This window comes from Leptopilina heterotoma, unplaced genomic scaffold, assembly GCF_015476425.1.
Source record: "Leptopilina heterotoma isolate Lh14 unplaced genomic scaffold, ASM1547642v1 Lhet_45, whole genome shotgun sequence".
Classification (NCBI taxonomy): Eukaryota; Metazoa; Arthropoda; class Insecta; order Hymenoptera; family Figitidae; genus Leptopilina; species Leptopilina heterotoma.
In genome coordinates, this window is record NW_025111086.1 from 3,791,102 (window position 1) to 3,817,985 (window position 26,884).

The 26,884-nt window shown below is 21.2% G+C and overlaps 2 protein-coding genes across 4 annotated transcripts in view; one reads left to right on the forward strand and one right to left on the reverse strand.

Annotated features, from left to right (window-relative positions):
• Positions 1-1,552: 1,552 nt before the first annotated feature.
• Positions 1,553-11,160, reverse strand: LOC122507075 (DNA helicase MCM8-like). Its single transcript, XM_043619584.1, has 14 exons — positions 10,881-11,160; positions 9,580-9,705; positions 9,144-9,376; positions 8,837-8,960; positions 7,272-7,519; positions 7,076-7,180; positions 6,733-6,885; positions 6,397-6,619; positions 4,440-4,603; positions 3,989-4,201; positions 3,798-3,910; positions 3,385-3,607; positions 3,089-3,244; positions 1,553-1,831 (listed from the first exon to the last, which is right to left on the reverse strand). The coding sequence occupies exons 1-14, from the start codon at positions 11,017-11,019 to the stop codon at positions 1,637-1,639; spliced, it is 2,415 nt and encodes an 804-aa protein (XP_043475519.1). The 5' UTR covers positions 11,020-11,160; the 3' UTR covers positions 1,553-1,636.
• Positions 11,161-11,232: 72 nt separating this feature from the next.
• Positions 11,233-26,884, forward strand: part of LOC122507078 — a 63,587-nt gene continuing 47,935 nt past the window's right edge. Inside the window, exons 1-4 of one of the 3 annotated variants that reach the window (XR_006302083.1) lie at positions 11,421-11,434; positions 11,588-11,711; positions 17,223-17,502; positions 17,572-17,667. Coding sequence is in view for 1 of the 3 variants with exons in the window: in XM_043619587.1 (XP_043475522.1) it covers positions 11,659-11,711 (53 nt within the window). In the remaining 2 variants the exon portion in view is untranslated. Of the gene's footprint in view, positions 11,435-11,587; positions 11,712-17,222; positions 17,503-17,571; positions 17,668-26,884 lie in introns of all 3 variants that reach the window. The other 2 variants (XR_006302084.1, XM_043619587.1) reach the window with 2 other exon arrangements.

A 26,884-nucleotide genomic window follows, 5' to 3' on the forward strand; every position in this document is an offset into this window, starting at 1 on the left:
TCTGTTTGTCGATTAACAATTTGCACTCCTCCTGTGTCGATCGGACCATCTCCTCGATCATTTTCCACGATTTCTCCTGATAAAATTACAATTTGCACTCGACCTCTGGCAATTGGACATTTTCCACCAAAGTGCCACCCGCCAACTCCTCAAAAGAATCCTTGCGCTTGTCTCACGAAAATATCGAATCAATCTCTCAACAGAATTCCCTTTTTCGATAATAATTGAGGAAAAATGTTCGCTCGACACAGGTTTCTTTTCTTTTCTATTTATTGTGAAAAAATTAATCTCTATTTTTTATTTCAAAAATTAATTATATTAATTTCGAAAAATATTTTAAAAAATCGGACAATTTTTTATATAGTTTCAAAAATTAATTATATTTATTTTACAAATTAATAAAAATAATCGGATGATTTTTTATAATTGTTTTTCAAACTAGTATAAAAAATCTGACGTTTTTTTATACTGATTTCAAAAATTAATAAAAAAAATCGGATGGTTTTTCATATTATTTTCAAAAATTAATATAAAAAATCTGACTGTTTTTTATATTAATTTCAAAAATTAATAAAAATATCTGACAGTTTTTTATATTGATTTTAAAAATTAATATAAAAAATCGTCCAGTTTTTTATATTAATTTAAAAAATTAATATAAAAAAATCTGACGGTTTTTTTATGTTGATTTCGGAAATTAGTTCTTTGTCGGAACAAAAAATATAAACAATAAATAAATACAAAAATTTCTCGACTAATTGTACTCATTTTTTCGAATGTGAAATTTTTCTTTTTACTAATCTAGTAATTTTTTTTACAGGTGCATCGTTACATTGCCGTCAAGATCGGGACATTCGGGAAACATTCCTCCGAGATTACTTTGCAGTGATAATTGTTGTCACAAACGGAAGCAACCTTACTGCCGATATCTTTGCTGTCGTCTGCCGTGCAAGGCCGACTGTTTTCAAGTTTAAAAATTCGGAAATTAATTTCTACTTAACGTAGGTAATCAAATTCATTCGACTATTTAAAAATAGAGCAAAAATAGTATTTTTTTTCTAAGAAGAAAGACCGAATTTCAAACTTTCGCTATTTAAATTGTTGTTAAGGTTCGACAATTTTTTTTCTCACATTATTAGAATCTATATTTGTTATTAAATTTTTTATTTTTAATATTTTCATTCAAATTATTATTTTTTTATTTTATTATTATTATTATTCTGTTTCTTAATTTTAAATTCTTATTATTAAAATTAAAAAAACAATTATTTTCGACAATTTTCGAAATTTTATTGTTTACTTAAAACTTTACAAAATCCATACACAACTAATTTTTTAGAATCACGAGAAAAAGTTTACAAAAAATTCGACAATAAAAATAAATAAAAAAAAAATGGAAAAATTTGGAATTTTAAAGTAAACAGTAACTAAATTTAAGTCAATCAAAATTGATAGTACGGATTTGTAATTGAAAACCTTCGCCTTATTCTTAAATAAATTAATAATTAATTAATTAATTAGTTCTTGAATAAATAAACAAATAACAAATACATATAATGTACAAAAATATAATATTAAAAACACAATTTTTTTCTTAAATTAAAAAAAAAAATAGTATTAGTGATTTTTTTATAAACTAAGAAGGCATGAATTTGTACAAGTCTGTTCCTTTTTTGATAAGATGACCTTTCTCATTGAGCTTGTCAATGAATTCTCTCATGTCGTCGATTGATATTCCTCCATTTTCCAAGATTTCGCATAATTCACTAAATGTAAAAAGCTGCTTTTCCGATCTTCTCTCTTGTTTCAATAGATTTAAGAATGCTTTAATCTAAAAAAAATTCACATATTAACTAATGAATATTCTAATTTAATGTTTTTAAACATTTTCATGAAATTCTTCGCGAAAATTACCAAAAAATTTTCTCGCATAAATTCAAATATTATCACAAATTTTAATAGAATTCTTCGAAAGAATTTAATAATTTTTAAAAAATTTTAATGTAATTCTTCTGGAAAATTTAATTAATTTGCAAAAATTGTAATAAAATTTCTTGAAACAATTCAATTATTTTCATAAATAATAAGTCATTAAAATAATTCAATTATTTTCAATATAATTTTAATTAAACTCCTCGAATGAAATTTCATTATTTTTCAAGATTTTAATAAAAATTTATTATTTTGAAAAATTGTATTATTTATGAAAATAATTCAATTCTTATAAAAAATTTTAGTAAATAGCTATACGAAACAATTCAATTATTTTCATAAATAATCCTACAATTTTTCAAAATAATAAATTTCTATTCAAATCTTGAAAAATAATGATATTTCATTAGAAAAACTTAATTATTTTTAAAAATTTAATTAATATTCTTCGACGAAATTTATTTATTTTCATAAATATAATAACATTCTTTAAAATTTAATACAATTTTTTCAGAGCAATTTTAATTCAATTCTTCAAATGAATTTAGTTATTTTTTTTTTTAAATTTCAACAAAATTCCTCAAAAGAATTCAATTATTAAGAAAAAAAAAAAAAATTCTACAAAGAATTAATTAATTTTTAAAAATTGTATCTAATAAAATTTCTTGAAACAATTCAATATTATTTTCATAAATAATACAATTTTTCGAAATAATTATTTTCAATAAAATTTTAAATAAATTCCTCAAATGAATTTAATTAATTATTTTTAAACATTTTAACAAAATTCATTCAAAAACTTTGAAATAATTTGAAAAATTATAATAAAATTTATCGACAGAATTCAATTATTATCAAAAAATTTAATAGAAATCTTCGAAAGAATTCAATTATTCTTATAAATAATAAAATTCTACAAAGAATTCAGTTATTCTTACAAAGTTTATATTAAAATTCTTCGAAAGAATTCAATTATTTTTATAAATAATAAATTTTTTTTTGTAGGAATTAAATTATTTTACGAAAATTTTAATAAAAATCTTTGATTTTTTTTAAGTTCCTGAAATTAGCGTGAACGTTCAGTGTCGAAAATTATTATGCGGGGTTTTCGGATATAAAAATGTCATTAATTTTATTTAAATTATTAATAATTTACCTTATTTTTCGTAATTTTGCCGCCACCTGAAAGATTACCCTGGAAAAATGGACTCACATCTTCGGGTATGTTGTTTATCGTTTCTTTCATAATTTCCACAACTTCCAATGCATCGAATTCACTTGCAGTTTCTCTTAAATCAACCTTTGCCCGAGCCTTGAAAAAAAATTATTAATATTAATAGAAAAAAATTAATGACTACAAAATTATTTTTTTCAAAATTATACTTATTAAAATAATAACTAAATAATAATAAATTAATAATTATTAATTAAATTATCAAAATTATATTTTACCAAAGTCAGTCGAATTAATCCTTCGAGTGTGCGAAAAAAAATGGGAATATTTCCAATTTTTCCCTGACGTTCTCTCATACTTAGATAAAATTCTTCCAAGACATTTTCTGCTTCAGTTGTCAATCGTGGCCTCACATATTGTCGTGCGTACGCAATATATTTTCGTAAAATTCCTTGCGGTATTAATTTCGAATTATGTTTTATAAAATGTACTAATTCTTCTCTAAAAAAAGTTTTGAATATAATGTTAAAATTTCTAATAATTTAGAAACAAAAAAGGCTCGGTAAACAATGTATGCTTTCTGTTTAAAGAAAAACAAATAAAAATACTAAAATTTGAATTTTGAGAAAAATGGATTAAAAGGCAGCACTCGTAAATTTGAAAATAATAGAGAAACAGATAAATTTCTTACTTAAGAGAATCATCTTTAGATGATAATTTTCTATGATCCGATGGCGATGGTTCATTAAAACTTCTTTCTCTTTTATTTTGTGCCATATGTTGAATAATGTGTGCATCGCGATCCTATTTTTTGAGAAATTGATTTAATTATTATAATTAGTTTCTTTGTAGTTTAATAATAAAATTAATTAATTATTTTACCTTATCAGGATTGTCAAGAAGAAGATAGACTAGATCAAATCTAGATAACAGCGGTTGACTGAGATTTAAATTCTCTCGAATTGTTTTAGATTTATTGTAATGTCCTCCAATTGGATTGGCCGCAGCGAGAATTGAAGTTCTTGCCGGAAGGGACCAAATGACACCAGATTTCGCCACACTCACACATTGCTGTTCCATTGCTTCCAATAGAGCCTATTTTTCAAAAAGGAAAGAAAGAAATTATTTTTCAAAACGAGGAGAATTGTTATTTGCAGTAAGTAAAACAGTAAATTTTTATTTAGTAATTCTTCGATTTTACAAATAATAAATTTTATAAATAATAATTTTTTAAATAATAAAATTTATCAATATAAATAATAATTTTACAATTTATTAATATAAATTTATAATATGGTGAATTTAATATCTAGAAAAGTTATATAAATTTTACCTGATGTTGATTCGTCATTTTGTCGAATTCGTCAATAACACAGCATCCTCTGTTTGCTAGGACCAAAGCTCCAGGTTCGAGAATGTAGTCATTTGTTCCTGGCTCCTTTATCAACGTAACTGTCAAACCCGACGCTGTACTTCCGTTTCCGCAGATATAAACACCTGGAAATTCGTAAGTAGTAATTGAGAATTAAATTTTAACAACTTTTTCTATGCGCAAATTTAATTATTTACATTAAATTTAAATTAATGAATTTTAAATTTAAATAAATTTTAAGTTTAGTGAATTTAAATTATTTTAAATTTTAAATTCGTTTTTGACTATTGAACACAGTACTGCACTTATTATTAAGCAACATAGAAAATTTTTTATTTTTAAATATCAAATTTCATTTTTTAATTATTTTAAATTCAAAATTGAAAAAATTCACGGGTAACTAATTAATTCTAGGTACTTTAATTTTTTTTAAATTATAATGAAATTCTTCGCAAAAATTCAAATATTTAAAAAAATAATAAAAATTTTTCAAAGGTATTCAATTTTATTATCGACACAATTTAAATAATGAAAAAATTGAATTATTTTTAAAGATTTAAATAAAATTCCTCGCAGGAATACAATTATTATTTTCACTAATTTTAATAGAATTTTTCGAAAGAATTAAACATTTTTTAAAAATAATTTTAATAAAATTTTTCTACAAATTCAATTCATTCATTCATTGCAAAAATAATTCAATTCTTCAAATGAATTTAATTAGTTTTACAAATTTTAATAACATTCCCCCAAACAATTTAAATAATTTCGAAAATTGTAATAAAATTTATAGATAGAATTTAATTTTTTTTAGAAGATACAAAATTCTTAGCAGGAATTATATTATACATTTCAAAAATGTTAGTATAAATCTTTGATACAATTTAATTATTTTTATAAAAATAAAATTCTTCGAAAAGATTGAATCATTTTCAATAAAATTTTAATTCAATTCCTCGAATAAATTTGATTATATTTAGAAATTTTAATGAAAATCTTTCTAAAAAATCCAAGTATGTATTTTGAAAATTTATAAAAAAAAATATTGGAAGAATTTAATTATTTTCGTACAAAATATAAAATTCTTTGCAGGAATTCAATTATTATCAAAAATTATAGTAAAATAGCTTCGAGACAATTAAATTATTTTCAAAAACAATAAAATTCTTTGCAGGAATTGAATCCTACTTTTAAAAATTTCAACAAAATTTCTCAATTAATTAATTAATTTAATTTCAATTATTCTTATGTGAATAATAATATAATTCTATACAAAGAATTCAGTTAATTTCAAAAAAATTTAATAAAATACTTCTAAACAATTCAATTATTATTTTCACAATTTCTTTCTAGGAATTCGATTATTTTTCAAAAATCTCAATAAAAATCTTAGAAAAAATTTAATTAATGTCCATCAAAAATTTTAATAAAATTCAATGCAAGAATAAAATTATTTTTCACTCAAAATTATAAGTCACAAAAATAACATTTTTTAAGAACAGTTTTATTTTTTAAAATTAAAAAATATTATCTTTTTAATGCAAAATTATGCAAATAAAATAATTCTGAAATTTTTTGCTTGTACAGACAAATTTTTTGCATCACGAAAATTTGTTTTTCTACAATAATTCGAAAGTACTTAACTATTTTTATATTTTAGAATATTAAATTAATTTTACAAATTTAATTATGATTTTTGATTCAGAACAATTTAATTAATTTTCGTTATTATTCAATCTTGAAAACTTTAAATTAGAATTTTTTCAATTTTAAAATTCAAAACAGTTTGAAAAAAAAACAATGAAAAATTAGTCAACAAAAATCAAACAAAAAAATTCTATCTTTAAATAGCGAATAAACCCGAATACGATTATTAATAAATATATTTTAATTAATTGAATTTAAAAAATTGAAAAACCTCGTGGAGCAATGCGGGAGGAAGCAATTAACATTTGTGATTTTCCAAGTCCCGGGTCGCCAACAAGTAAAACGTGAATATCTTCACGAACTTCCCCATTTGGTGAACTTCCTCCAAATAAACTTAACAACAGTCCCGCTTTTACTAATTCGTGACCGTAAATACTTGGACACATTGAATGAATCAATAGGGCAAAAACCTGGTTTTTATATTCCTTAATTTCCTGTAATAGAGAAAAAAAATTGTAAAAAGAAACAAATGTTTAATTTTAAGTAATTATTTAGTAATTATTTTATTGTAAATAATTATTAAATAGTTATTTATAAATCGACTAACACAAATAGCGGCATAATCGTGATAATTAAGATCAATCATCATAACACCCTTTGTTTTTGAATTTGTCTTATTACTCGTTATCGAAACTGCTTCAATGTGCAATTGAAATTTTGGATCCGTAGTCTTCTTCGCTTTCGATTCATTCTCTTGACCCTGAAAATACCATAAATATTAACCTTTAATTTGATATTTAATAATTTAATACCCAGTTAATTATAATTAATTTTTTTAATTTAAGAATTTCTTTTTACTTTAATAATCTCTAATTATTAATTTTTAGATTATTTAATAATCAATAATATTTAATAATTAATTTTTTTTTTAAATAATTTTCTATTTATACTTTAACAATTCCGGTTACGACGACATCTGCTCCTGGCATACAAGTGTCAACTAAATCGTCAACAAGTTCGACGTCAATAACTCTCAGAGTTCCACGTCTATCGTCCTTGAAAATTTTAATTTTAGTTTTATTTTCCGAAGTTCTAAAAGTGATAGATGTACAAAATTACAAATTGAATTGAATTTCAAAAATTCACCTGATTATCACCTAAATGCTCTTGCAGTCTAATTGTTTGAAAAGGTATGGTTATTGTATAAGGTGAATCGTCTTCCATTTCGAATTTCATTGCTCCACAGTCGCATTTTTTGGGAACTGTTGGCACTCCTCCTGGTTGATAAACAACTGTTTTTAAATTACATCTGGTGCATTTATATACAAGCCATTGAGCTAATCGCAAACATTTTCCCACTCGCATCACACAGCCTCTGATTGTAATTAGTTGTCCTTTGAAAAAGAAATTCAAAATATCGATTATTATAAAAGCAGTAATTTTTAATTATAAACAATAATGAAAATAATAATAATAATAATTTGTAATAATACATTTAATTTTAATAATAATTTTAACTTAAAACAATTAAATAATTAATAAAACAATCTTCTTCTTCATTGAATTCTTGCAAAGAATCTTATCAAAAAATTTCAAGAGAATAATAGAATTCCTTCGAAGAATTTTTTTATTTATGAAAATAATTGAATTCTCGCGATGAATTTTATTACAAATTTTAAAAATCCTAATTAAATTCTTTGGATGAATTTCTTTGAATTTTTTTTTAAAATAATGGATTTTTTTAAATAAATTTAATTGAAAATTTTGATAGCAATTGAATTTTATGAAGAAGAATTTTATTAAAATTGTATTGAAGATAATTGAATTTCTGAGAAAAATTTTATTGTTTATAAAAGTAATTTAATTTTTGCGAATAAATTTACTATTTATAAAAATAGTTGAATTGTTTCGAAGAATTTATTAAAATTTTAGAAAATAAATGAATTTTATGTAAATATTTTAAAATAATTATATTCTTTTGAGGAATTTTATTAAAATTGTTTTGAAAAGAATTGAATTTCTGCAAAGAATTTTACAATTTATAAAAATAATTGAAATGATCGAAGAATTTCTTAAAATTTTAGGAAAAATTGAATTGCTTTGAAGAATTTTATAGAAATATTTGAAAATAATTAAATTCTTTCTAGAAATTCAATTAAAGTTGTTTCGAATATAATTGAATTTGTGTAAAGAATTTTATTAAAATTAAGTATATTCAAAATAATTGTATTCATCAGAAGAATTTTATTGCTTTTTAAAAATAATTGAATTCTTTCGTGTAATTTGATTTAAATTGGATTAAAAATAATTTAATCCCTGCAAAGAATTTAAATATTTATAAATAAAGTTGAATTGTTTCGAAAAATTTATTAAAATTTCAAGAAATAATTGAATTTTATGGAAATATTTGAAAATATTTGAATTCTGACCAGGAATTCAATTAAAATTGTTTTAAAAATAATTGAACTCCTTCAAAGAGTTTTACTATTCATAAAAATAATTTACTTGAAAATTTAAAATTGAATTTATTTTAAAGAACTTAATTCTTGATGAATTTTTATAAAATTGAGTGAATCAAAATATTGTTTACAGTCAAAGAAAAAGTCTAAATTCTGTCTCGAAATCATGGAAAAATCAGGGAAAAACAAAATCGAATTTTTATGGCAAACCTGAATAATAACGCTAAGTGTAATTTAAAAAAAAATTTGTACCATAATAATTGACTCGTAAATTCTTTAGTGGAACAACTGGTAAATAATTTACAACTCTAACTCTAATTAAAGGCACTTCATCGGAACTCTCACTGTCGTTTACTTTTAGTGTATTCACAATTGTCTGAAAAAAACGATTACATTTTTTATTTAATTTGATTATTTTTAAACAAATAAATTAATTAATTAATTAAAATAAAATTAAAAAATACATTTTTAAACTAATTTATAATTATTTTTAAATAAATAAATAAATAAAAATTTTGAAAAATTGATCAAATTGAAAAGAAAAGGAAATTTGAAGAACCTGGTGAACTGCAAGGCCAATACAATTAAGGGTATGTGATGGATTATTTTTGATCTCTTCTGGAAAATCTGGCCATTGTTCCTTAAAAATTTGACTGTCGAATACTTTATTTACGTCAAGTTTGAATGGTCCTCCGACATCCAAGTGAGCTTTTGATATTAATTCTTGATTTTCCACCAAATAACTTTCCATTACTTTTATTTTCTTAACGGTTTCGGATTTTTGGGCATATTCTGTAATTTGCAAAGTAAATTAAAATCTTTGTAAATTATTTTTCGCTTTTAAAAATTTTTTTTTAATATTCATAAAGATTTTTAATCACTTTTTGTAATTTGCAGAATAAATTGAAAAAAATTTTAAGACTACGATTTTTCATGTCAAGTAAAGAATGTTTACGTTTTTTGTAAAATATTTGAAAATTTCGATTCTTTTTTACCTTCATCAGGAAAATAAAGATCCCATCCAGTGTATGGAATATCTTTCTTTCTCTTTTTCTTGGCATGTTGCGGTTCCATATCATCTGGATGTGTTGCTGCCTCATATCCATCATTCTCAGGATTTTCTTCGAAATTAAAATAATAAATCAGTGAAATTCACAAAGTTTATGATCAACAAATGAAAGCAATATAATTTTTTGTTCAAAAAAAATTTTTTCTGTTTTAAATTATTCATTAAGAAATTGTGTGAAATATTTTTAATATATTTTTAAAACAAAAATTAATTAATGTTTCAATAGAAAAATATTTTTTCTTCTAAAATAATTAATTATAAACTTCATAAAAGTAAAATAATTAATAAAAAGGCTTAAATATAGAAAAATGAAAAAGAAATTTGAAAATAATTGAATTCATTTCAAGAATTTTATCAAAATTTTTTTCAATTAATTGAATTCTTTCGATAAAATGTAATTAAAATTGTATTGAAAATAATTTAATTCTTGACAAGATTTTTATTAAAATTCTTTAAAATAATTAAATTGTTTTGAAGAATTTATTTCAATTTTCTTGGAAAAAAGGTTTTTTTAAAATAATTTTTACTGAAAATTTTGAAAGTAATTGAATTTTAGGAAGAATTCAATTATTTTCACAATAATTGTAGTAGAATTCTTTGCAAAAAGTCAATTTATAAATAATAAAAATCTTCGTAAACAAATTCAATTATTTTTATATAAATAATAAAATTCTTATCAGAATTTCACTTATTTTTAATTCTATTTTTAACTGATTTCTTCAAAAATTTCAATTATTTTTAAAAATCATGTGAAAATTCTCCGAGAAAATTCAATTATTTAAAAAAATCATTGAATTTTTCACAGGAGTTAAATTATTTTATAAAAACTTTTAATAAAATTCAATTTAAGAATTCAATTATTTTCATAAATAATAAAATTTTCGCTGGAATTAAATTATTTTAAATTAAATTTTAATTAAATTCCAGGGAAAGTTAAATTCTTGTGACAAATTTTGTTAAAATTTTTTAATAATAATAAACAAGAATATTTAATATTATATACTTAATAAGTGAATTTATAAAATTTTGAATAATATAGATTTATTAATTTATGAAAAATATGAATTTTTCTAATATAATTTTTCTTTTTTTTAACATTTTTGATAATATTTGGAAATTTATAAACTAACCTAGAAGTAAAAATGAGTTGTCAATATATAATTAGACGTCTATCGCTAAATAGATTTATATCTAATTGCATGATAATTAATTATTCTGTAGCTTTACCTTCATTTCGTGTTCTTTTTTTATTCTTAGGATCATTTTTATTTTCTTCATTTTTGTCATTTTCTGCAGCTTTCTTTTTCTTGATGTATTTCCATTTGTTATTGTTTCGATAATACGGATTCTTTCCTCCACTGCTCATTTCTTGCTTTCTTATTTAATAGAATTTTTCATAATATACATGTATGTAAATATTTTTATTTGTAACTGTAAACTTTTCTTTTTTTAAACAAAAATTGACAATTTAAACGATTCAAACAAAAGATCACGTTGTAAACAAAAACATAACCTTACTTTTTAAATGGCGACAGGGTAATGGGATAATAGTAGGAATTTAGATTACCATCCGTTGAATAGAGAAATCAATCCGAAAAGTTACCGACAGGTGGCGCCAAACGGCCGTTTCCTGGAATTCGTGAAAATCTCTTAAACTCCGGCGTTTTGTAGTTCGTTACAATCTAATTAGAATCGTTTATTAATTATAAGCGGAAGTAAAAATTGTAATTTCAAAATGTAGTGCTTAGAGAACTTGGAAAACATTTCGTTTTGAAGTAAATGTAAGTAAAAAGAACAATCAATGGCTATATTTGTTTCGTTTAGAGAAAAGAAATGAATCGATACCCACGAGGTTCTTCCGCAAGCGGATTTTTTTATATGTAAAAAAGAGAAAAATTCTCTAAATTTATATTTGAATTTTCTTTTTGTTGCAGTTTGTTTATGTGAAAAGGTGTAAAAATATGAATGTGTTCCTACTGTAAATGCATTGTTTCCCGATGCCGAGATGGCGAAGCAACTCGTCAAGGACTTACTTCTCCTTCTGGAACTTCCGGAAAGGTAAGCCGGCTTTTTATTTTCTCGCATCTGTTGTTTTCTTTTTCCTCGCAGAGAGAAGAGATGACACGAGAGGGAGAACACGCGGGTTTGTTCATCAATTCAGATGAATTTTCTTGTCTGAACATATCGACGCACGTGAGGGGCACACATGTATTTTTCTTGTCCGAACACGTGCATTCATTTAATATTAATAAGCGAATTCTAATTGCATCTTGAGGATCATTATAAAAGGAGAAAAAAAATTAGGGCCTTCTACCGTAATTTAATATAGGTATTTAACTCGATATTTTGCTGAGGTTTTTCAACATTTTTTAGGGTTAATTTCTTTTTGAGGTTAATTTTTGAAACTGCGATTTTAATGCTGTTTTAATGCAATTTTAAATAAGAGATTTTAATTGGAATATTTTTCGTCTTTTACGGTTTAATACCAAACGGAAGAAATCGACTTTTATCTAAAGTTCAAGAGCAAGTTCCTTTTGATGACAAAAATAATAGTTATTTTATCTATTATATTAAATTGCATGAGTCTAAGATAATGATTAAAAAAAGATAGGAGAGGAACTTAAACTTATCGTTTATCATATGAAATGCAAGGTCAAAATAAATCTCGTACATTTAAACTAGATTTTTATTTTTTTTTTATTAAATCTATAACTTAACTTCTACGTCTCGTATTTTTAATTCCTTTTTCTAAATTATTTATCGGGAATTTTTCAACATTTTTTACGAATATTTCAACAAAATACTTACAACTTTTTTTTAAGGTAATAAGTGCAACTTATTTTGATTTTTATAGTGTAAAAAATAGCTCGCAAAATATATGTAAACCTTTTAAAAATTATTTTTGATAAATTTTTTCAAGATAATTAAAATTTTGAACATAATATATTTAGAAGATTTTTAAATAATGGAAATTTAGTAAAATTTTTTAGAAAATAAATTATGTTTGTAATAAAGATGCAAAATTGTTTTTTTTAAATATTTAGTAATGATGTTTATGATTGTTTTTTAAAGTAAATTAAATTTAAAATTATTTTTTAAAGTATTTTAATTAAAATTTTTAAAAATCAAATTTTGAAGAATATTAATATTGCAAATTTTAAAAGTAACTGATTTCTCAAAATCTATCTTTATGAAAAGTCATTTAAAAATACTTTTAAAAAATTAATTTCCAAAATTTTTTGAGTTTAATTTTTTAAGAATCAATGATTTTCTTATGCTTAATTAAAAAAATTTTAAACTAAATTGATAAATTTTTGAAATTTTCCACGAATTCTTTTTGGAAATTCAATTATTTTCCAAAAATTCTATTATAATAATTTTTAAAAATTAATTCTTAGAATTTTTTTATTATAAATTTTTTAAATTAAAATTTTTTCAAAAATCGTATACATTAAAATTTTAAATAATTATAATTTCATAGAATTATTAAAATTTTGCAAAAATCGTTTATTTTCATATTTGTAATTAAAATTCTTCAGAAAAACGATTATTTTTTATTATTTTTGTATTTAAATTATTGAGTTTTCGAAGAACTTTTAAAAAATTTTTGAAATCAAGTATTTTCTTACATATTTTTAATTAAAGTTCTTCAGCAACTTTATTGTTTTAAAATATATTCTAAAATTTCTTTTACAAAATTTAATTATTTTCGAAAAATTTTACTAAATTAAAATATTTCACAATATTTGAAATTGAGTTTTTTAAATATATTTACTTCCTGGGGAAAAATAAATGTGGAATATTTTTTTTGTTTTTGTTTTATGCAACAAAATTATTGAATTTTTTAATAATTTAATTTAGAAATCAGTGAAAAATAAGGAAAATAAGAAAATTTAATTTCTTTTGGTAATAAAATAGACTTTATCGTTTTTTTTTTCAAGGGCAAGTTTCTTTTGATGACGAAAAGAATAGTTATTTTATCTATTATATTAAATTGCATAAGTCTAAGAATGATTAGAAATAGATATATGAGAGGAACTTAAACTTATCGTTTCATATGAAATGCAAGGTCAAAATAAAATTTAATCGAGATTTTTGTTTTTTTTATTGAATCATCTATATTTTCTACTTCTGGAATTTTTTTTATATTATTCGGTTTTATTTACAAAATCTATTTAGAATTTTATCTGCGCGATAAATAGAAAATGCAACAAAATTTCGATAATTTCGATAAAACCTAAATATTAATAAATGTTAATAACGAATTAAGAAAAAAATTGAATTCTTGCAAAGAATTTTACTATTTATAAACATAATTGAATTTTTTCGAAGAATTTATAAAAATTTTAGAAAATAATTGAATTCTTAAAAAAATTTCTATTATTTATATCAATAATAATTGAATTCCTGCTAAGAATTTTATTATAATTTTTGACAAAAAATTCTTTCCATGAATTTAGCAAGGAATTTAGTTAAAATTATATTTTAAAAAGTGCCTATTGAATTCTTTTGAGAAATATTATTAAAATTGTATTGAAAATATTTGTATTTCTTTAAAAAAAATTGTTTGAATTAAATAAATAATTGAATTTTTTGTGGAGAATTTTATCATTTATGAAATTAATTTTTACTTATTAACCATTTAATTGTTTTTAATTATTTATTAATAATATATTAACATATTTATTATTTTCCAAGATTTTAATGAAATTCTTCGAAACAATTTGATTATTTACAAAAGTTTTAATAAAATTCTTCGCAAGAATTTAATCCTTTTCAAAAATTTAAATAAATTTGTATGCAACAATTCAATTATTTTTTTTATTTTTTATAATATTCTTCGGAAGAATTCAATTATTTAAAAAAATTTTGAATATAATTCTTCGGACGAATTCAATAATTCAATAATTTATTCGAGCAATTAATTTTATCATTTATGAAAATAATTTATTTTGAAGAATTTTGTGGAAATTCTGTGAAAAAAATTAAATTCTTTCGAGGAATTTTATTATAAAATTAAAATTGCATTTGAATAAAACTGAATTCTTATAAAAAATAATAATAAAATAATTTATTTTGAAGAATTTTGTGGAAATTCTGTGAAAAAAATTAAATTCTTTCGAGGAATTTTATTAAAATTGCATTGAATAAAAATTAATTTTTATTAAAAAAATAATAATAAAATAATTATACTCCTGCAAAAAATTACATTATTTATGAAAATAATTAAATAGTTATGAAGAATTTTATTAAAATTTCTTGAAAAAAATAATTGAATACTTTCAAGGAATTTTATTAAAATTTTTAGAAATAATTAAAATCCTCCGAACAATTTTTTGTTGTTGAAAATATTAATATTACTATTTATAAATTTCTTCGAAGAATTTATTAAAATTTTTGAAAATAGGTAATTGAATTCTATTGAAAATTTTTATTATCGAATTAAGAACAAAATTGAATTCTTTCGTGAAATTGTTTTGAATATAATTGAATTTTTTCAAAGCATTTATTAAAATTTTAGAAAATTAATGAATTTTTTCGAAAAATACTATTAAAATTTTTTTTTAAATTGAATTCTTTCGTGAAATTTTATTAAAATTGTTTTAAGAATAATTGAATTTTTGCAGAGAATTTTACTATAATTATAAATATAATTGGAATTTGTTTTGAAGGATTTATTGAAATTTCTTGAAAAAAATAATTGAATTCTTTCAAGGAATTTTATTTAAATTTTTGGAAATAATGAAATTCCTCGGAACAATTTTTTTTTTAAAACATTACTATTTATTAATTTCTTTGAAGAATTTATTAAAATTTTAGAAAATAATTGAATTCTTTTGTGAAATTGTTTTGAATATAATTGAATTTTTTTCGAAAAATACTATTAAAATTTTTTAAAAATTGAATTCTTTCATGAAATGTAATTAAAGTATTACAAATAATTGAATTTTTGCAGAGAATTTTACTATAATAATTATAAATATAATTGAATTGTTTCGAAAGATTAATTAAAATTTTTAGAAAATAATAATTGAATTGTTTTCAAATATTGTATATATAACGAATTAAGAAAAAAATTGAATTCTTTCGTGAATTTTTTAAATTAAAATTTTTTTGTAATTCACTAATTATCACTAATAATACTTGTGTCTAAATCATAATTCAAAATTGAAAAATTATAATTGTAAAAATGTGAATTTTGTTTAAAAATCCCTGTTTTTCGTAATTAACTCTTTAATGAGTTGATTTCGATGAAAATATACGCGTTTGATGTTTAATTGTACTCTTAAAGCGGATAATGTGAATTTTTGCCTTTAATCATAATGTACACCAGAGTGTGTGTGTGTGGTTGATTCTTGAGTTATATAACTTAATTAACTGCCTTTGCCTATACTAAACAAATTACCATAAAGTTTATAAATTACATTTTGATGGAATATAATAAGCTCTTTTTAAAGGTAGAGAAAAATCTTTGAAGGTGTTATTTTTAATATTTACACGCTATAAAAATAATCATAAAGAGGGATAATAATTAGTAAAGATATGCACATGTGTAAATATATCGTTCTGAAATGACGTCTTATAGAATGCCTTGGAAATATTCTTTTTTTTCTTTTCTTTTCTCCTTTTTTTTTCCTTTTTTCCTTTTTTTTTTTTTTTTATTTTCACAATTTTATTTATACTGTTAATAAAAACTTAACGAAGCTTCGCGGCACATCAAAGGCAGTGACTCTCAGCTCTTGAAAAGATAAGTCCGAACAGTTATACATAAAACATAAATCACGATATGACTGGGAATAATTAAAGTAAACTGCATAACCCGAATAAAATTGCTGGATTAATCGATTGAGAGAAAGAGAGAAGATTTCTAACGATTTAAAATTTTTTTTTTAGGAGAGAGAGAGAAGAAATGAAAATTACGATCGATTAAATTTAATTTAATAGAAAGAAGATGGAAATTGGAATTAGCGAAGAGTTTGGTAATTAAATTTGATGATCGTGTTTCAAATAATTTTGTTTTATTGACGAATTTATTTTTTTCTTCTTCTTCTTTTTTTTTGATTCTTTAATTTTTGTCGTTTGGGATTTTTTTTCGATTTTATGTTAGTAATTACAGGGGAGAAACGGGAATTAGAGATAATGTGATTTGAGGGAATTTTTTTTATGATTGGTGGTTAATAGTTTATAAAAGGGAAATTTTATAAATATTTATGAGAACTACTGGATATACTTGCGCAAGAAGTTATTTATTTTGTGCATCGCGAGGAAGGTATATAGACTGAATAAAATTATAATATTGACGAATCGAGACAACTTTTTTTCCTTATCTTTCTTATTTATCAACCAGTTTTGTGATTTTCGTTTCTTTTTTTTCACGAATGATGTCCAGTAATTTAGTTTCGATTAAAGTGATTAGAAATTAAAAATTTTCATTTTTTTTCCAATTTGATAAAATATCTGATATACTTTGTCGCTATCTGTAAGTGAAATTATTTGCAATCGCAGATTTAATGAGCTCTAATGATGTGAAATTGGAATTCTAATCTTATTTGTATTTATTATTTTCAGGGAATTGCAATAATGATCGAAATTCTCAACGTTTCCGAGTGATAGCGAAGTTTTTTCATCAGCGAAATAGAAAATTTTGTTCGAATTGAAGAATTGACAGTGATGGATCGAAGGAATGAGAGAGAGAAAAGGAAGGAGAGATTTTTATCGAAATTCAATTGCGAGGATAGAGATGTTTGGATTTTTTTTGGAAAATTGTGGAATTTTTTCAAACGAATTTCTTTTTTTTTGAGTGAAGAAGAAAGTTTGAAATGTTTTTTTTGAAGGATTCGGAAAAAAGGTATTTAACATGGAAAATTTTCAATTTGATGGTATTTATAAAAATATTGTACCCTTGAATTGCCTCCAGCTGCGTGAAGAAGTCTTTTCATGATGAGAATTCATCGTGTGTCGAAAGAGCACTTTCTCCCTTCGTCATATAATCGAGTCGAGGGTGCGGAAGGGTGTAAGTAAATAATAACGATTGAAACCTCTTCTGGGCGAAAAATTCTCATAACAAAAATAATGTTTTCCTACTTTTATAATATTCTTTCAATTTGACAAAGAAACAAAAATTCCCCAATCAATATTCTTCGAAAATGCTCCCTTTTGACAATTAATATTATTCTTTTGTAAAAAAAAAATACTTTTAATTAAAATGAATTTTTATAACAAGACTTTTGTCTAAAATATTTTAATTAAAGTTGTCAGATAATATCGACTTTTTGAATTTTTTTCAAATATTTTCAAAAAGCTACTATTTTGACTTTTCTTTAAAATATTGCAACAAAATAACACTTTTTTTAAATACAAAATGCAACTTATTTCAATTTTTAAAGTGTGAAAAAAACTAGGAAGTGAAATGTTTGAAAAATTATTTCTGAATAATTTCTGTAAGATAATTAAATTTTCGAATACATATTATTAAAACGTTTTTAAATATCTGAAATTTTGTAAACTTTTATTGAAAATAATATTAATCTTTTTTCAGTACAATAAAGTTTTTGAAAATCTAATTTCGAAGAATTTTAATAGTAACTTCTGAAAATAATTGAATTCTCAAAAATTTTAATAGTAAATTCTGAAAATAATTGAATTCTCAAAAATTTCTGTAAAAAATCTTGAAAGGAAAATTAGCTAAAAGAAATTACATTCAAAATTTTTACAAAAGTAATTCTTCGAATTTTTTCATTATATATATTTTTTTAAATTTAATTGTTCTCAATATTTTCAAATATACATATATTTCCGGAAATTCGAATATATACAAAAAATAATTACAATATATTATTTTTAAACATCTAATTTTTTTAGAATTATTATTTAAATCTTAAAGAAATCAAAATTTCAAAATTTTTAATTAAAATTCTACAAAAAATTGATTAATATTGTTTAAATTGACCAAAAATTCTTTCAAACAATTCAGTTAGTTTAGAAATATTTACATTACAATATTTTTAAGAAAATAATTTGAAAAGTTTTTTTAAATATAATTTAAAAGATTCAATTATTTTACAAAATATAATTAAAATTTTGGGATAAATCATTTATTTTCTCCATCTGTAATTAAAATTCTTGAAAAATTGATTATTTTTTAAGTTTTAGTAAAAATTCTTTTTAAAAATATTATTTTTAAATATTTAACTATAAATTTCAATTATTTGGAAACTTTTTAATTCTTGAAAATTAAAAAAATTGATTGTCTTTCGAAAATTATTTAAAAAGTATTTTTTCAAAACAAAAAAAAAAACAGAATTTTTTATTATGTTTTTTCAAAAATCAATTATTTTTAATATTTATGATTAAATATTTTCATTAATTCACATTAATTAATAATTCAATTTTAAAAAATAATCATAAAGAGTTAAAATTAAAATTATTATAAGAAATTGAATTTTTTAATTTAAATAATTGAATTCTGGAAGAACTTTTGAAAAATTATTAGAAATAATTGATTTTCATAAGAAATTCATTTAAAAATTGTAAAAAATAATTAAATTTTTGCAAAAATTACTTATTTTTATGTTTTAATTAAAATTTTTTATAAATTGTAGGAAGTATTTTTTATTATTTTCCAAATATTCTTTTAAAAAATTCAATTGTTTTCAAAAAATTGTGTTAAATTTCAATTATTTGACAAACTTTTCAATTCTAGATAATTAAAAATCCTATTATTGTTCAAAAATGATTTTAAATATTTTTAAAAAACTAATTTTAAGAATTTTTTTACTATATTGACCAAAAAATAAATTATTTTTAATATTATTAATTTATTTTATTGAAATTCGTCGAAAGAATTCAATTATTTATAAATTTGTCGATAAAATTCTTTATGGGAATTGAATTTTAAGAAACATTCAATAAATTATTTATTTTTGTATTTAAATAATTGGATTCTAGCAAAATTTTCTAATAAAAATTGATTTAAAAATGAATTTCAGTTTAAATTTTAGATTATAATTGAACATATTAAAAGCAATATAGTGTGAATTTTTAGAAATAATTGAATTTTGAAATTAATTTTTTTTAAAAAGTTTAATTGCATTTTTTTATATTATTTTAAGTTTTTATTTTCTAAAAATTATGTTAAATTTCAATTATTTGCCAAACTTTTCAATTCTAGATAATTAAAAATCCTATTATTGTTCAAAAATGATTTAAAATATTTTTTTTTAAAAAATCATTTTTTTTTACTATATTGACCAAAAAATCAATTATTTTTAATATTTTTGTTTATAATTCTTTAACAAGACAATATCACGTTAATAATTTTTTTTAAAAAATCATATAAAGAGTTACAGTGACTATTACTTCAAAAAAATTAATTTTTTAAGTAAATAATTGAATTCGTGAGAAAATTTCAGGAAATTGAAAAATAATTTATTACAGAAAATTGAATTTTTATATTGAAATAATTGAATTAGCAAAGAACGTTCGATATATAATTACAAATAATTAATTTAGACAAGAATTTTTAAAATTCTAGAAAATAATTAAATTTTAAAATATTTTCGTTGCAATTTTTGTAAATAATTAAATTTTAATTTGTTTTGAAATTGAAATTTATTTTAAATATAAAAATTGAATTATTTTGCAAATTGTGTATCTAATAATTTTTTGTTTAATAACAAGTATAGAAAAATATTTTTGAAAAATGAGAAAAGAGTAGTTTGCGATTAATTGAATGGTGTTTTGAAATGAAAAGAAGAATAGAAAGAAATATTTAATTTGTTAACTGGAGAGGAAATTAAATATTAAATATTTGATGCCCTAACTGTAAATTGAATCGAGAATGATTGATACAATAATTTAGCCACGTATGGAGCCAAAAGTGCCGGAAGTGACGTTGAGGTTTGAAATAAAGCAAAATATAATAGCATTCGACACCTTTCCGCTTATATAAAGTACTTCAAATGCATATCAGTCAATTCATATTCGACTCAAGGCAGAAATAAATGCTTCATTGAATATAGCAGCTGTCGTAAAAAAAAGTCTTTTCTTCATTATAATACTCAATATTCATTGCTATAGGCAAGTGTAATTCTAATTTTTTTTTCTTCTTTCTTTCATCTATTCAGGTCGATAGGTTTTCCAACTCACAAGACACACGCTTTTCCTTTCAAGTGTGGGACTTGAGTGATTAATTATAAAATTAGATTTCAAAAGTACATTCATTATTATTACTTTTAATAATTCTTCACGCGGTAGTTGGTAATTTTATTATACTAAACTATTACTTTCTGAAAATTATTTATTGTGACTGTTGAAAACTTAGTGAATATTTAAATTACGAATTTTTTTTTCTCTCGAGTTTGTAATTTATATTCTTCACTCAGTACTAGGTAATTATGGAAACTAAACTATTGAAAGCTTATAGTGAATATTTGTACTTCGAAATTTTTTCCTCTAGAGATTATGTAATTTGTATTCTTCTCTCAATACTTGGTAATTTTATTGTTATGGCTACCTGTTTTATTAGCTATTGATACTTTTAGTGAATTTCGGACTTTGGAAATATTTACATTCTCATCAAAAAGGCATTTCCTATAAATGAAAATATAGAAAATAAAAAACGGAGATTTTAAAAAAACAAATTTAACGACTCTTGGAATGAACTTCCAGATTTTTCTCTTTGTATCGGAAAATTCTTGCATAGAATTATCGTAAAATTTTTAAAAATAATTTTTTTTGACGAATTTCATAAAAATTTCTGTAAATAATTAAATTCTATGAGGAATTAATTTAAATTGTATTGAAAATAAATTAATTCCTTTAAAAATTTTATTAACATTGTATTGAAAATAATTATTGAATTCCGGCGAAAAATTTTAATAGAAGATTTCTGCGAAAATTATTATTTATAAAAATAATTGAATTCTTGTGAAAAATTCTATGATTTATGAAAAAATTGAATGAATTTTATTATTTATGACAATAATCAAATTCTCACATAGAGTTTTAGTATTTATTAGAATAATTGAATTATTTCATAGAATTTTATTAAAACTTTCAAAGAATTTAAAATTTTGAAAATAGTTAAATTATTTCTATGAATTTTATCAACATTTTTAAAAATAATTGAAATTCTGTTAACAGGAATTTTATTACTTATACAAATTATTGAATTCTTGCCAAGAATTTTATTATTTTTTAAAAATATTCGAATTTCTGCGAAATATTTGATTATTAATAAAAATAATTGAACTCTTGCTAAGAATTTTATTAATTCTAAAAATAATAATTGAATTCATGACAAGAATTTTTTATTCATAGAAATAATTTAATTATTCCAAAGAATTTTATTTATTTTGAATTTTAGTGAAAATAATTGATTTTTTGCAAAAAATTTTATTTATAAAAATATTTGAACTCTTGACAAGAATTTTATTATATATAAAATTAATTGAATTCTTCGGAGAAATATTATTAAAACTTATGAAAATAGTTGATTTCTTGTAAAAAATTTTCTTACTTAACAAAAAAAATTAAATTTTTGCGAAGAAAAATTTACTTTTTATAAAATTATTTTTAATTTTTGAGAAAAATGTTATTGTTGTTGAAAATATTAATATTACTATTTATGAATTTCTTCGAAGAATTTATTAAAATTTTAGAAAATAATTGAATTCTATTGAAAATTTTTATAACGAATTAAGAACAAAATTAAATTCTTTCGTGAAATTGTTTTGAATATAATTGAATTTTTTTCGAAAAATACTATTAAATTAATTGAATTCTTCGGAGAAATATTATTAAAATTTATGAAAATAGTTGATTTCTTGTAAAGAATTTTCTTACTTAACAAAAAAAAATTAAATTTTTGCGAAGAAAAATTTACTTTTTATAAAATTATTTTTAATTTTTGAGAAAAATGTTATTGAAATTGAATTATAAACAATTGAATCCCTACAAACAATTTTATTATTTCTAAAAATAATAAAATTCTTGCGAAAAATGTTATTAAAACTTAGAAAATAATTTACTTCTTTCGAGATATTTTATTAAAATTTTATTGAAAATTGTAATTGAATTTCTGTAAAGAATTTTATTATTTTTAAAACTAATTGAATCCTTGCAAAGAATTTTATAAGTTGTGAAAATAATTTAATTCGGGCAATGAATTTTATTATAATTTTTGAAAATAATAAAATTGTTTGAAAGAATTTCATTAAAATTCATAAAAATAACTGAAATTCAAAAATAATTGAATTTATGCGAAGAAATTTATAAAACATAGAAATTATTATTGAAAATAATGGATTTATAGAAGAATTTTAGTTAAAAACATACTAAAAGAAATTAAATTTTGAAGCAATTACAAATGATTGCAAAAATTCAATTATTTTCAAAAGTAGTAAAATTCTTCTTAGAAATTCAATTATTTCCAACAATTTTAATAAAATTCATGTCAAAATTTCAATTATTTTTAAAAACTTTCCTTAATTCAATGATTTTTAATAAATCTACTACTTTAATAAAATTTTCCAAAAGAATGCAACTGTTTACAAAAAATTTGATAAAATTCTACGCAAACATTTAATTATTTTCATAAATAATAAAACTCATCTCAGACTTTCAATTATTTTTAATACAATTTTAATTAAATTCCTCGAAAAATGAAATTATTCTTAAAAATTTTATTAAAATTCATCAAAGAAATTAAATTATTTAAAAAGACATTTTAATAAAGTTCATCTCAAGAATTCAATTATTTTCAAAAGTAATATAATTCTTCGCAAAAATTTAACTGTGTTCAACAATTTACAAAAATTCTCGTCAAAATTTCAATAATCTTTATAAATTTTTCTCCGAAATTCAAATATTTTCCGAAAAATTTTAATAAAATTCTTGGCAAAATTTCAATTATTTTCAAAAACTCTTATAAAAAAAGAAAGTTTTAAAAACTTTTTTCTCTTTGGAGAAATTCAATTATTTTTAATAAAATTTTAATCAAATTTCCGAAAAATAAAATTATTCTTAAAAATGTTTTTTAAATTTGTCCAAAGAATTCAATTATTTAAAAATTTGTTTGATAAAATTCTTTATGAAAATTGAATTTTAAGAAACATTCAATTATTTAATAAACTATTTATTTTTCTATTTAAATAATTGAATTCTCGCAGAATTTTTTAATAAAAACTAATTTAAAAATAAATTTCAGTTAAAAATTCAGATTATTATTGAATATTGATAGCAATAAAGCGTAAATTTTTAGAAATAATTGAATTTTGAAAAGGTTTCATTTTTCGTCTCAAGAATTCAATTATTTTCAAAAATTTTAATAAAATTCTTTGCAAAATTTCAATTATTTTCAAAAACTCCTTAAAAATTCTTTGGAGAAATTCAATTATTTTTAATTAAAATTTTAATCAAATTCCTGAAAAAAGAACTTTTTTAAAAAATTTTATTAAAATTTGTCAAGAGAATTCAATTATTTAAAAATTTGTTTAATAAAATTCTTTATAAAAATTCAATTTTAAGAAATATTCAATTATTTAATAAAATATTTATTTTTGTATTTAAATAATTGAATTCTCGCAGAATTTTTTAATAAAAACTAATTTAAACATAAATTTCAGTTAAAATTTGAGATTATTATTGAATATTGAAAGCAATATAGCGTGAATTTTTAGAAATAATTGAATTTTGAAAAGGTTTCAAATATTCTTTGAAAATTTGAACTTTTCCTACTTTTTGATTAACAATTCTGTAGAATTCATTTTATAAAAAAGTTTAATTGAATTTTTCTTTCATTCTTCATGGTTTTTTTCTAATATATATATTTAATTGAAGAATGTCAGAATAATCGAAAGTACGTAAAAATTAATATCGAAAATAATTGAATATTTACAAAGAAATTTTATCACTTTTGAAAATAATTGAATTTTTGCTGATAATTTGATCAATTTTGAAAATAATTGAATTCATGCGAAGAATTTTGTCAATTTTAAAAATAATTGAATTATTTCGAAGAATTTTATTCATATTTTTGAGAATAATTGAATTCCTGCGAAATGATTTTATTATCTATAAAAATAATTAAATTCTTCACAAGACTTTTAAGGAAATTTAGAATTAATTTTTCTTAGAAAGTTTAATGCAATTTTTTTTTTAATTATTTGAAGTTTTTAATAATTCTAATTTATTTATTTGAAGAATGTCAAAATAATCGAAATTTTAGGAAAAAATTGAATTTTAAACAAATGGATTTAAAAATTCTCAAAGAAGAACTTTTTCAAAAATTATTTTAAAAAAATTGATTTAAAGAAGAATTTTAGTTTAAAATTCTAGAAATGAAGAATAAAATAAATTCGTAATAAATGTAATAGAACAAAAAAAAAGTCGTTTTGTCTAGAAATCAGGGAGTTTGGTAAAATTAAAAATAAAATTAAAAACAAAATTTAGTAAAATATAAATGTAGTTTTAAAAATCTGGAAAAATTCCTTTTTTTAACTTGGAAAACCTGGAGAAAGGTCAGGGAATTTTAAATGAGAAAAAGCGTGGCAACCCTGTGGATATAAATAACAAAAGAATGAGGTGGTAAAATAAACGACTTTTTTTTGATCAGTTTAAACTTTTTTTTTTTTATTTGGTCTTCGTTTTTATTTGCCTGTTAAAAGTTGAGCCTGAAAATTGAATTTAGAGGAGTAAAAATATTAAATTGCATAAACATACAAGATGAAATTGATTTCTCCATTCTGTTTTAGGACTCCTAGGACGAGGCACGTTCCAATACTTTCAACCCCTACGTCTCTCATAAAGCCAGCAAGTGTTTCGTTATATGAACTCCCGCTGTGGTGAAATGCACTGGAGTTTATTTTATTTTTTTTTTCTCGACTTTTTATTATAGAGAAATATATAGAGAGACACACAAAGTTCTCTCTTGCCTTTCATCATTTTTTTCTTCTTCTTCTTCTTTTTTACTCCCCCCGAGGCGATGTTTTCGTTACTTTGCCGTGCTCTCTCATAGAAGAATTTAAGTATATAAGAATGGATTTAGAGCGGAACCATAAGCTTTTGCTGTAATGCGGGGCCGCAATGTTATTTATTAATAGCAAAGTTGGTGGACGCCGGCACGAGGGAGTGGCAACACACATACATGAGCGAATGAACGAATGAACGAACGAACGTTGAACGGACAGAATGTGACGAGTTACTTCATCCTCGTCCCTCGTTTTTTTTTTTTTTTTTTTTTTTCTTTTTTTTTATCTCTCTGTGTCCCTCTCTTCATTTTCGCCTGCCTTTTTCCCTTTGGCTTTCTCTCTCGTCTCGCGTTTTGCCCACCCACATCAAAAAGCACATTGGGTTGTGAGCTGGTGTGAACTCAACACTTGATTCCTCGCTTTATGCACCCCCGGAATCCCTGTCAGTGTCCTCTTCTCTTGCTAAATCGATCACTTTAACCGAGCGACATTTTCGAATTCCGATATTTGTGTGTGAGTCTGTACACGGGATTCAAAATGAAATAACGTTCAATTTCCGGAAATTCGCCTTACCAAAATTTAACCAAAATTGATTTAGGATGTGGTTTTCCGTTTATTTATGAATTTAGTGTGGTTCCTGGCAGGGTGGTCTGGGAAAATTATTTTTTAAATACGATTTCTTTTTGGTATTCTGATTTTTTTTCACAATACGCTCTTGGGATGAAATAAATTGTCAATTGGAATTTTTTTTTATTTTCAATTATGAAGCTAAAGGACAAAATGTTTTTAAAAACTAAAAAGGAAAAATTAAGGGAGGATTTATTTTGTTTGGGTTCAAATTTATTTTATTTTTTAACAAATAGTCTGATAAAAATTTATCCTTTAAAAAAGTTGATTAAAAATCATTTAAATTTACAAACATGTAAATTAAAGATGAATTTAAATTAATGAAAATTAGGTCTGTGATAACAGATAGTCACCTCTTTTTTAATTTAAATTTTTTTATTTTTGTACTCCGTTTAATTTAATTTTTGCAAAGAATATTATTAAATTTTTTAAAATAATTTAATTCTTGCGAAAAACATATTATTTACAAAAAAATTTTTAATTTTTGCGAAGAATGAAAATAATTGAATTTCAAAGAAGAATTTTGAAATTTATGAAAATAATGGAATTCTTGGGAAGAATTTTATTAAAATTTTTTTAAATAATTGAATTCCTGAAAAAGAAACATATTTTTTAACAAAAAAAAATTAATTC